The sequence below is a fragment of the Medicago sativa genome, chromosome 3, assembly GCF_051527215.1.
Source record: "Medicago sativa cultivar Bolivia chromosome 3, Bolivia_mono, whole genome shotgun sequence".
NCBI lineage: Eukaryota > Viridiplantae > Streptophyta > Magnoliopsida > Fabales > Fabaceae > Medicago > Medicago sativa.
The window spans coordinates 103097383-103110479 of record NC_140751.1 but is presented as its reverse complement, the minus strand read 5'-3'; the positions used below and the strand labels follow the sequence as shown (position 1 = coordinate 103110479).

The window sequence follows — 13097 nt, the reverse complement described above, 5'->3', positions numbered from 1 at the left end:
TTTTATGTTTTACTAAACTTTTCTAACAATGTTGACTAAAATTTCTTTTTAGAAAAAAGCTTAAATATGTAAAAGGTTCTTGTAAGTTTGCGTGTTTTTGCTTTTCGTTCCTGTATCTTTTTTTTCTTCAAAACAATCCTTGTAACTTGTTAACCTTTTGCTTTTAGTCCCGATAACTTCCGTTACAAAAACGCTTTGCTGTCAAACAGGGTCACACGTGGCAATCACTGAAATGGCAAAACACACTTATATGTACTGACTGATGATAGGTGACTAGATTTGAGAGACCAAAGTAAAGAATGCAAAACTGCAGAGGAATGAAATTGAAAAAAACGTAAACATCAAAATTTAAAATTTAAAAACTAGATCTTCTTCATCCCTCTCCTTCTGTTTCTTCTTCTTTGTCTCCAGTCCCAATTTCTTCGCATTTAACAACAGTTCCAATTTTTTTAAATACACTCCTTATTACTTCGCCCGTCCCAAATTATAAATCATTTTGAGAAAAAAATTGTCCAAAATTATATATTGTTTTGCAATATCAATAAAACATTAATGTTACTTTTTCTATTATATTCTTAACTATTTATTACTCACCATTCTTTTAATTATTTAATTTATACTTCTCATACCATTTATTATGGACAATTTTGTAAAACAACTCATAATCATTTTTTCCATACAGAATTAATTACATTTTTTAATTCATGTGAAATGCTCAAAACGTCTTATGATTTGGGACCGAGGGAATAGTAATATCAATATATATTGAAATACGAAAAGTTAACATTAAATATATATACACAAGAATGACAATTTGATTCCCTAAACGACAATTTGATAATAATTATATACATTTATGAGTCCTCGTGAGCTTAGCTCGGTTGGTATGGATAATGCATAATATATGCAAGGTCCGGGGTTCGAACCCCGGCCACCACCCAAAAAAAAAATTAATTTATTACTTCAATAATTTTTTTTATTACTAGAAAGTAATATATATATATATATATATATATATATATATATGAGAAAATCGATATGATAAAATATTAAAATTATCCGTAATTAATTTTTTTTATAAAAAAAATAAGTTCCATTGTTATTCGTGGAAATTGGTTACATTGTGATGACCATTATCCGTAATTAATTTTTTAAAATCAAATAAATTAAATTTTGCAAAATAATCACTGTGCACATTAAATTAAAAGGATCATGAGTTTTAACAAGACAACTAGTAATAGACCCGTACTTCCGCACGAGTTACGTGACATTGTGTTAATCATATAAAAAATAATTACATTGTTAATGTTGTCAAATATTTAAAAATATTAAATCAAAATTATTAATATAATGTTTTTATTGAAATTTTTTTCTTATATATAGCAAAATAGTTAAATATTTGAATTGTGTATGTTATGAATTTTATTTTCTAATGTACACGAAAACAAATTTTTATATACATATTTGAGAAAGTTAATAAACTATTTTTTTTGTAAAACTCATGATTATTTTAAAAATACCAAAATTAATTCTGTTTCTATTAAATAACTTTTTATTCTATATGCAAAACACTATTCAATGTTTGCACCGCACCCGTTGCAGATTTTATGTGTTTATATACGCATAAATAATTTTTTATGTGCATATATGAAAAAATCGATATGATAAAATTTTGGAAACTCGTGACTATTTTCAAAATATCAACTTCAATGTAGTGTTTTTATTAAATAACTTTTTATTTTATATGCAACGTTCAATGTTTGCACCGCACCCGTTGCAGATTTTATGTGTTTTGTGTGAATAAACAAATTTTTATCTAAATATATGAGAAAGTTGATATGATAAAATCGTGGAAACTCATTAATATTGTCAAAATATAAACATCAATATAGTGTTTCTATTGAATAACTTTTTATTTTATATGCAAAACACCGTTCAATGTTTGCACCGCACCCGTTGTAGATTTTATGTGTTTATATATGCATAAATAAATTTTTACGTACATATATGAGAAAATCGATACGATAAAATTTTGAAAAATCGTAACTATTTTCAAAATATCAACATCAATGTAGTGTTTCTATTAAATAACTTTTTATTTTATATTTAAAACATCGATAAATATTTTCACCGCACTCGTTGAGGATTTTATAACCTTACATATGCAGAAGAAATTTTTTATTTAATGATATGTGATAGTCGATATGATAAAATTTGAAAAATTCGTGACCATTTTCAAAATATCAACATAACTGTATTGTTTCTTCAAAATACCATTAAATATTTACACCGCACTCATTGTAGAAAGTTGATATGATTGAATTTTGAAAACAATAAAGTGATGTTGATATTTAACGGACAATTATGAATTTTTTTTGGATTTTGATTTTTATATATTATTTTTTTGAAAGAAGTTTCTTATGTATTGCTAGTAGATTAAAAAAACAAATAAAATTTTAAAATTATAAACATTTCGAAGACTTGTTAATTTTGCATCCAAAAAACAAATATACGTGGTAAATTGTTATATCCGTGGATAGTTCCATAATATTTGTTTTTATGTAATTTTTTAAAAACCAAATAAATTGATTTCATAGTTATCCGGAAAAATTTGTTAGATTTGTGATGATCGTTATCCGTAATTTTTTTTAACAAATTAATTAATTTCATATTTATCCGTGGAAATTTGTTACGTTGTGATGACCATTATGCATAATTAACTTGTTTTTTTAGATAATTAAATTAAATTTTGCAAAATGACCATTATGCACATAAAATTAAGGAGATCATGAGTTTTAAAGAGGACGATTATGAAATTTTGCTGTACTTCAACTTTTATATATTGTTAGTAGATAGTAGATAGACAGTAGATTATAAAATTTTGCTGGACTTTAATTTTTATATATTGTTATGTTATAGATAAATAGATAAAACAAAACTTTTACTATCCCGTAAATTTAGGTTAATTGACAAGGATATCACATAATTTATCGGGGTTCGAACTCCGTCCTTGACCTGCAATCCTGCTCTTTACCCAAATGGATTTGCTCATTTCCAAAGTAAATGACGGATATACCCCTACGCAAGTTAACTCACGCAGCGTGAGTTAACTCACGCTGCGTGAGTTAAGTCAGTTAAGAGCAAAACACAGCAACGTAGTTCCCCATTTCCAACTTCTGCCGAACACGAAAATTTCACCCCCAAATTCGAATTTCATAAATCTTGCACCATTCAAAGCCAAATTCGTCCACAATATCAAGTAAGTGATGATTATCTTACTTCTTTTCATTATTTTGGTTGAAATTTTTGAATTTTGGTAGAAAATTTACAGTTTTAGGTTTTTTAAAATTTTGCTTGCATGTTATAGATTATGATTGTTAGTGATGATTTAACTTAGGAATTGTTGTTTATAAGTTGTTTAGGGTACAATGTGGTAGTTTAGGGTTTAGAAACTGTTAAATTTCATAGTTATTTGAAAAATGCACACTACGTGTTCGGCAAAATGTCTCAATGATATTTTTTTTTTTGTTTATTTGGATTGTTAATGATGTAATTAGTTAGAATTGTGTTTGTTAATGTTGATTATAGTTAATTTGACTGCAATGTGGTAACTTATGTTGATTATAGTGTTGTTGTTGTATTATTAAAGATGACATTGTCGAAATTTTATGTCCGTGTGAAAATGTCTTAAAGATTTTTTGCTTTTTGTGCAGATATGTCTGAGCAGGAGAAGACTGACAGATTTAGGGTAGGGAGGCCTGCCCCTACTGGTAGTTTACGGAGGGAGAAGGATGCACTACGCCATCCTCCTGGCCGAGGTCGAGGTCGAGGGAGAGTGGGGGGCACGAGACTTGCTACTGTTGATACTGCGGAGGGATCGACATCACAGACGGGTCCATCCCAGATTGTGGACCCGCCACAGTACCAGCATGAGCAGCATTATCACGAGCAGGCATATCAGGAGCAGCATTATCAGGAGCAGCCTGAATTTCAGTCGAGTTATCAATATCAGGAGGGGTATGAGTATCACCAGGGGTATGATGCTCAGTTTCATGAGGGGTATCAGCCTGAGCAGCCTCCTCAGCCGCAGTATCTCGAGGCTCCTCTGCAACATCCTGAGTCGTATTAGGCCCGCCTGTGTGAAGGCGTTTTTGTTGCTCTTGCTTGGCTACACCCTTTTTGCCGGCATGAACAGTAAAACCATTAGTCTGCTTTGGATGGTTGCGATTCAGGATTTGCCTAACATAGGCACCTGGTCATGGGGCGCGATGGGACTTGCTTTCTTGTACGAGCAGCTGAATCTTACCTCCGGCGAACATGTTGGCTCCGTTGGTGGTTACATGACCTTGCCTGTGGTAATATATTATTTTTTTTTATTTTAAAGTTAATCGTAAATGTATAGTTTTTTGTATGATACTTGTGTACTGATATAAATCTGTCTTTTTGTGTTTGCAGGGATGGGTTATAGCTCACATCAGACATGTCGTTCCGAGGAAGAAATATGCTGATTACGAACGGCATAACGCGTATGTGGGTAGATGGAAACCTAAAAGGGGGTTTGCTGATGCTGAGCACTTCAGAGGCTTGTTGGATTCGATGGAGCATTGTCATGTCATCTGGAGGCCGTACGAGCACCGACGAGAGGTGACGCCTTTTCAGGACGTGTGCTGGTACTCTGGATGGATCATGGCCAGCAAACAAAGGATGGTGCGCCACTTGCCGGAGCGGGTTCTGAGGCAGTACGGACATGTTCAGAGGGTTCCCCGACCTCCTACTACGGTTATGCCTCTTGCCCCAGCAGATGTGGCTGCTGCCTTCTTGGAGTTTGCTCTGCATGTCGTTTCCCAGCAGCAGAGGGGTCACCAGGTCCCGGACGACGAGCCTTGGAAGCATTCAGATAGGTACATTAGGTGGTTTTACCGTGTATCCCATCCTCTCATCGTCAACCCTGCTCCAGAGCCTGACAATGTCATTCCGAGACCTATCTACCAGGATATTCTTGTTGACCAGGAGTGGGCCAGACATCCTCTTGATCCATTGCAGGTCATCAGCAGCATCAGAGGTAGAGTGGAGCATGCGATGCAGATTCCAAAGGTGGTTTCAAATCCACTTTTCTTCAGCATTTTGGAGGGCCTCCAGACCGATTATAGCGTGTTTGACCATCAGCAGGTTCCGAGGAGAAGGTCTAGGAGTCATAGTCCACAGGAGCATCAGTAGTGTCTTATTTTATGACTTGTTTTTATGATTTTTTGGATATTTGTAGTATTTTCCTGACATTTTGGTTGTACTATATTTACATTTGCGCGGATGCACTTATTTATGACATTTACGTTAATTTTCGTTAAAATCGTGTTTCTAAATTATGAATGAATGAATGCATGTTCTCTAAATTATGATTTTGGTTGAATGAATGAATGGTTGTACCTATGTAAGAACGAACGAAGGAACAAAGATAAATAGGGAACAAGACAGAAGCTACTGCCTGTCTGTTCTGGTTCATGCACAGAACCAGCGAGTTAACTCACGCTAGTGTTAAAACTAGCGTGACTTAACTCAAGCTGCTTTTTGTTTTAGTTATCACTAGCGTTACTTAAGTCACGTTATATTTTGAACTAGCGTATGTTAAGTCACGTAAGGGTAAAAAGGGAATTTACTTTGGGAATGAGCAAATCCATTTGGGTAAAGAGCAGTATTCCTTGACCTGTACCAAAGCCCAAGCCCAGGGCCCAACTCCGTCCTTGACTGGGGATTCCTCCGTCACAAACAACCTTAGCTTTCACGAACTCAACAATTCAAACGAATTCCCTCTCGTAACTCATCGAAGAGCTTCTCCACGCAACTGATTGCTTGGAAGATAACCAACTCCAGCTCGCAACTGTAACATTGAACCGGCTCAATCATCGAACCGCATTTTACTTCAAAGAAGCTCTACATTCTCTTCTCACCGGTTCGGTTCAAACCAGAAACCAAAGATTTATTCCTTAACCGAAATCATTCACAGCATCAAAAGCATTTTCCACTATCTATCTCTCCGATTCCAATGTTCTCCATCAACTCACACCCCAAATAATCCAAAACTTACCAATATACCCTTTAATTCAAAACCCACCCTGTCTCGCACTCTCGCTCAATCACAAAACCCAGAAACACTTCACGTATTCATCCTCAATTCTAGATGAATTTAGGGTTTTGTTTTGTTTAAAAAATTGGATGTGAAAATTCGATTCCTATCGTCGTGTATTTGTCTCCTCCTCCTCCTCGTCGTCGTAGCAGCGCCAGCTTCTCTCACCGTCGTCATCTCTTAACAACTATTTCAAAATTTTGCGCCTCGGTTTCATACCGGTCAGTTCTTTCTTCTTTCTCTCCCTTTCGCTATTTCATTGTTTGTACTTTCTTTTTCTTCATATTAGATGCTTATTTCTCTCTGCATTTTCCTTTCACAATCAAGATTAATCATTCAATGTGTGTTTAATTTTGTTCTGCTTTAGTTTTGGCTGAAATATTTCTCTTTATTTGACGAAAGCAAATTGCATTATATGAGATGGTTACTTTTCTTAATTCACTGCTAACATAATGTTGTCAATTGCTATTCTGCTATTTCGACAACACTTCATACTAAATAGCATATGGCAGAACAATACCATTTTATTCAAATTCTGCTAAGCTATTTGACATCACTGTTGTATACATTATTACATTTAATCTCATAATGTTTTCTATATGAGCAGTGACAATATGATTATTAGTTTTAGCTATTAATTAATTTACTAATTTTTGGGTTTCAGATTGCACTGCACTTCCAAAAGAATTGGTTGTGCAGTCCTTATTTTCATCCCAACCAATCTTTAAGTTTGTGTCGTCGCTTTCTTAGTTCTATTATGGCTGGTGATTCCTCTGCAATCTTCAATGGAAATGGCAATGGCAGCATCAACCTACAGAGGACTTACCAAGTGGTTGTGGCTGCCACCAAAGAAATGGGCATTGGTAAGGATGGGAAATTACCATGGAGACTACCTACCGATCTCAAGTTTTTCAAGGAGATAACTACTACAACATCAGAACCTGGGAAGAAAAATGCCATTGTTATGGGAAGAAAAACATGGGAGAGTATCCCTCTTCAGTTCAGGCCTCTTCCTGGTCGTCTTAATGTTGTTTTGACTCGCTCGGGTACCTTTGATATTGCAGCAGCAGAAAATGTTGTTATATGTAGAAGTATGTCGTCTGCATTGGAACTCTTAGCGGCTTCTCCTTATCACACTTCGATTGAGAAAATATTTGTTATAGGGGGTGGTGAGATATTTAGGTATTTCTTTGTTTTAATTTTCCTTTTCTTCTCCTTCATTTTCATGTTAAACTCTTTCTCTGCTATAAAGTTATAGATCATTATTTCTATGTACAGGGAGGCTCTCAATGCACCTGAGTGTGAAGCTATCCACCTCACAGAAATTCATCCAAGCATTGAGTGTGATACTTTTATGCCTTCAATTGACACCACTATATTTCGGCCATGGTACTCGTCCTTTCCTAAGGTGGAAAACAACATCCGATATTCGTTCACCACTCATGTGCGTGTAAGGAGTTCTGCAGCAGAGTCCCCGAGTCAGAATACTGATTCACTTTTTGATAGTAATTTGGCTTCTAAAAAATTTGAGGTTCAGAACTTCTCTTTTATTCCAAAAATGATTTTCGAGAGACATGAGGAGCACATGTATCTTAATCTGGTTCAAGAAATCATATCTCAAGGTACCACTAAGGGTGATAGGACAGGGACGGGGACCTTGTCAACATTTGGTTGCCAGGTAAAATTTAAGTCTGTGTGTTGTGGGTTGATGCAATTTATATGCTTACGTCGCCGTCTGTAATAATTCCACAGATGAGGTTCAATCTGCGCAGAAGCTTTCCTCTTCTAACAACTAAGGTATGTAGCTAAGATTATGGTTTAAGATGTGTTAATATACTGTGCAAACTAACCTGTTATTGTTTACTCATTTTTTTTGTTTACTACTCTCGGTCTTTATTGGGGAAGTAAAATATCTATTTGTATATTTTGATAAAGAAGTTGAAATGATCTTTGCATTTGGTTGCTAGAGAGTATTTTGGCGAGGGGTTGTTGAAGAGCTTCTTTGGTTCATCAGCGGCTCAACAAATGCCAAGGTAATTATCTTTTGCCCATTTTATCCACACGTATATAAATCCTCACCTTTCTTAGTTTGGTCACTAACCAGCTGACTGGAGCCAAACATTTTGCGGAACTCGGGTCTGGGGTACTTCATGTTACTCGAGCTTAGGTTTGACTAGCAGACCTATTGACAGCTTAAGAGCTTCCAATCCAAGCCAACTCAAATTTCTGTTATTATTTTTAAAATTTCTTTGGCGCTTGTGTATTTGAAATTACTGATCATTGATCAGAAATTTGTAATATGCATGGATTCTTGTTATTCTACACAGAATTAACAGCTCTGAACTTGTATGCTCCGGGGTCATATCTTTCACTATTTTGAAGGATTCCTAGGCTGGCTCTCTGCCTGGTTGCAACATTAGATCCTTATGGTCGTTCAGGAAGTTAATGAAGATGACTTATTCTTGTTGACTGAAATATTAATCTAACTGTGATGCTATGGATTATAGAACATAAGACAATATGATGATAAGAAAGTTTGCGATTGCTTCTCTGCCGTTTCTTTGTTAGGGTTGAAATAATTAATAATTGCTTAAAGATTCAGACTGAAGTTTCAATCACAATACTTAACTTGCATGAGAAGTTTTGTTTTTTGTTGGTATAGTGAATGTGAATTATTATCAAAGCATGTTATATAACATATATTTATACTTATATTGACAGGTGTTGCAGCAAAAAGGCATTCATATATGGGATGATAATGCATCCAGGGAATTCCTTGATAGGCGAGCATGTTTGTTAATTGTTGTAACTTTTAAATACAAATTGTACATTTCTCTTCTTCCGTTTATTGACTGGCTTTACATTTTATTACAGCATTGGTTTGTCAGAGAGGGAAGAGGGTGATTTAGGACCTGTTTATGGGTTTCAGTGGAGGCACTTTGGTGCCAAGTAAGTGGATTTATACCTTTCTCTCTGTAGGTCAATATATTATTATGTTGTAGTATGCTCTTCATTCCCCATCCTAAATTTTATAGGTATACTAACATGCATAGTGACTATGCCAACCAAGGACTTGATCAGCTTTTAGATGTTATCAACAAGATAAAGCATAATCCTGATGATCGACGGATCATTCTCTCTGCATGGAATCCAGCAGATCTTAAATTGATGGCTCTTCCACCCTGCCACATGTTTGCGCAGGTATGCAACTTTATTTGGGTTTCTCTTTGAACCCCCCCTCCCTCCCTCTCTAATCTCTCCATCCTTTTTAATTTATATTCTGAATTTTAACTTTTGCAGTTCTATGTAGCAAATGGGGAGTTATCATGTCAAATGTATCAGCGATCTGCTGACATGGGCCTGGGTGTGCCATTTAACATTGCATCTTATGCCCTCCTGACATGCATGATTGCTCATATTTGTGGTATGCAAATCTATCGAAGTATCAGCTGTAAAGTTAAATATGTTATAATATGTCTGGTGTTGGTGTTTATAGATTTAAATTACACAACTATTAATTTCCTAAGTGGGGGTGGGGGGGACCTGGGGTAAAATTGTTTATGAGCTGAGCTCAGCCTAATCTTGATTTAGTTTTTTTTTTTTGTTTTGTTTTGTTGTGAAATTGAGATTTACCATTGGAAGTTGGGCTGTTTGGTCTGTTCAAACCGTTAGATGTGATATAAAAACCATTCGTGTTTTTTCACCTTACAACTTAAGTTTTTGGATACTTGATTTACGATATGGTATCTGATGTTTTTAGTTCGTTTCTTTCTGCCTCTATTCTTCTAATAATTTCAACATAAGGTAGCCAGCTTGTCCATACTTTAAGCCCAAAGAGCTCCCACATGAGGGGGAATGTTCGAGATATATAATAAAAAATCATTCATGCTTCTTCATTCTTCACTTAACAACTTAAGCTTTTTGGGGAAGTAGGTTTATGAGATAAATTCTTCATTTCATTTTTACTTGAGTCATTTGTGGAGGTTGATACAAGTACAACAACAGTTCTATGTATTCTTTTTTAGTAACATGAATACTTTTGAATACAAGGGTTAAAGCTCTTATTTTTTCTGCTGTTTCTCTTTCCAATATTCTATCATATCACTTTTGAAGTTTTAACATTTTTATAGCCTTTTGAGTAGAATTGCTTTTAGATGAAATGTATTAAGCATTTTTTGCTTCACTGGTGAAGGTTGGATAAAAAAGTTAGGGGTACACAAATGAGAAGTTAAAAATATGGGGTCACATTGTGGAAACTCACAGTTTCTGCTGAAGTAGAAGTAAAACAGAAAATATGGAATGCAAGTTTATCAAGAAGCACAAATCTTTATGTTAAGGCAAAAATTGGAGAACAAATAATGCTGCAAGTCTCGTTTTCTAAATACTTGGGTTTATCGTACAAAGTGATGTGGACATAGAGTGAGGTGTCAACCATGAGTTCAGAAGGGGATTGAATAAAAAAAAAAATGATTCAAGTTTTGTAATTGAAAATAAGAACTCTGGCTTGGAGGAGAGTTTTTGGTTTAGATATAAGATTTGTAATATTGTTTGCATGTGAATGTCGAGCGGTAAGCAAGAAGTAAAACACGAGAATGTTACGATGGAAGAGTAGTTGCACAAGACAAGGTAAGTGTTGTGAGCCCGACATTAGATGTGATATGGTATGAAATTGTGTTTATAAGTGAATGATATCCTTTGTCTTTCAAGCCGGTTTTGTTGGGTTGAGTTAGACCTAACCCAAATTTTAAGATGATATTAGAGCCTATTAAAGATCTGTTGGATTATCCGTTATCAAGGCACTTGGTTCATGCTCTAGATGTCCATTTAGAGTCCCACATTGGATGTTTTTACAACTAATGACCCTAATGACCATTTTACAAACGGTCCATGAGGGGATTTGAACTCTGTTCCTTCCGGTTACAAGGTCCCGACCTGAAAACCTTCCTCCATTGTAGAATAGATGACAGTCTTGTCTCAAGTGGTTTGGGTATGTACGGAGAAGGTTTTTGTAGAGGGCTGTTTAACAGATGGAGGATAGTTTAATAGCTAGAGTTAGATCAAAGAAAACTACTAGCCAGACCATTAAATCATTAAGAGACAAATTTAGGGGGTAAATGGTCTTCGAATCTAATAATTGGCAGGGTTTTATGAGATCAGTTGATCCAATCAGTGGTGTTTTTTTTTTGTTGCTGTTGAATTAGGTTGGGTGTTGTTGGACTTTGGATTCAAAGTTTATTGGGTTGATAATATTGTTAAAGATATCAAGAAGTAATTTGAAATTGAAACCATATCAATGCTTATATTATGTTTTTTCTTGTCAGAACTTGTTCCAGGTGATTTTATCCATGCTATTGGGGATGCACATGTGTACCAAACTCATGTGAGGCCTTTGCAGGAGCAGCTTCATAACCTGCCAAAACCTTTTCCAGTACGTGTATTGTTTAAGAAAGTTATTGGCTTTAATGTTGTTAAGCACACATTTTTTACCATTTAACCCTACTTTAGATTTGTGTTTGATTTTACTCCTTTACTGTTGACTAAACTGACTCTCTACTGCAGACTTTGAAGATCAATCCAAAGAAGAAAGATATAGATTCTTTTGTGGCTACTGATTTCAAGCTCATTGACTACGATCCTCACCAGAAGATTGAGATGAAAATGGCTGTCTAAAATATGGGAGAGCTTATGCCCTACTTCAGGTTGTTTCTGCTGTTTGAAATGAAGCAAGTATGCAATTTAGTTCTGTCGGATATTCGTTTACCATTCAGGTGATTCAGTTTTTATAGAATGTCGAATGGTGCTTTCTTTCTAGTGGTCTGTGAGCTCAAACCCTTGGTGAGCATGTATGCTCAAGTTCTATATGACATGTTTATAACTTTTTGTATTTAGAAACGGCTTATATAAATCTATATTAAGTTTGAATGGATTTAAAATTATTCTTATTCTGTATCAAATTTGGTCTCAAACTAGTTTATCATCAAATGTTATTTAGAATATTTAGAACTTTTTGTATTTAAAAACGGCTTACGTAAGTCTATATTAAGTTTAAATGGATTTAAAATTATTCTTATTCTGTATCAAATTTGGTCTCAAACTAGTTTATCATCAAAGTTTATTTAGAATATCTTGTAAGTCTCAAACTTTTGATTTAAATAGTTATATTTATAGGCTAGTTTCAAAACTTTGTTTTAGATTTATTTTGAACACGTCAGAATTGTAGAGCAATTGCATTTATCCTATGAAGCATGGACTCCGATGCAGACACTTAACTCCCCACACACACTCACACTGCAAATGTAAAAAACAGACTCCAACACAAATAAGTTTGAGTCTTTCACCTATATGCATCCATCAAGTGATTTAAAATTATCTGCTGCATCACCCACATTTTAATTTCTTCTTGAAAATACTGTGGAGTATTTTTTTGAAACAAGTTGAAGGTTGCTATGAACTAAATCTAAATATTTAGCTGTGGTGCCATCTCGTTTCTATTTAAAGAACAGATAAATGAATATGTACTTCAATTCCTCTCATTGATGAAGATGAACAATGTTATGAGAAATCTCTAAAATAGTGCAATCAAACTCTGCACTTTGAGAATCAAATGGCTTTGAAACATAAGATCTGACTCAGACAGGGCATTGGGTTGCAAAAAGAGAAGGCTTGATGCAAGACCCCTGAGCGCAACGTGCCCTAACTAGCGTTTGGCATCTGCCTTGTGACAGATACATGGTTTTGGGTTATTGCCTGCTTCGCAAATTGTGTTTTTATTCCAAATGTACTTTCTCTTCAAGGATTTTAAATTGAAATTGTTACGATATATTCTTTCATGTCTGGACGTGTTTATCCATGAATCAGTACATTTTTGTGTTTGAATTACTTGATGAAGAATCAAAACTTTGTACGAAGAGTAATTTCTCCTCATCAAATGGTGCACCATGTTCGATCAATAGAACTCAAACATATGGCATGTGAA

At 34.8% G+C, this 13097-nt stretch overlaps 1 protein-coding gene across 1 annotated transcript; it reads left to right on the top strand.

Moving 5' to 3' along the window:
- The first annotated feature begins 5771 nt into the window (after positions 1–5771).
- Positions 5772–12117, top strand: LOC146943174 (bifunctional dihydrofolate reductase-thymidylate synthase). The gene is made up of 11 exons (XM_085757279.1): positions 5772–6342; positions 6786–7303; positions 7400–7799; positions 7874–7918; positions 8089–8154; positions 8843–8904; positions 8996–9070; positions 9157–9322; positions 9422–9545; positions 11443–11549; positions 11681–12117. Exons 2-11 carry the CDS (start codon positions 6879–6881, stop codon positions 11789–11791), a joined length of 1581 nt encoding a protein of 526 aa, XP_085613405.1. The 5' UTR covers positions 5772–6342; positions 6786–6878; the 3' UTR covers positions 11792–12117.
- The last annotated feature ends 980 nt before the right edge of the window (positions 12118–13097 follow it).

What these genes read in the sequence shown, in the direction of transcription:
- LOC146943174 (XM_085757279.1), top strand. Translation starts at nt 6,879, where the DNA reads ATGGCTGGTGATTCCTCTGCAATCTTCAATGGAAATGGCAATGGCAGC. An exon ending in TGGAGGCACTTTGGTGCCAA is followed by an intron (nt 9,071 to 9,156) that starts GTAAGTGGATTT and finishes TAAATTTTATAG; the next exon opens with GTATACTAACATGCATAGTG. An exon ending in ACCTGCCAAAACCTTTTCCA is followed by an intron (nt 11,550 to 11,680) that starts GTACGTGTATTG and finishes TCTCTACTGCAG; the next exon opens with ACTTTGAAGATCAATCCAAA.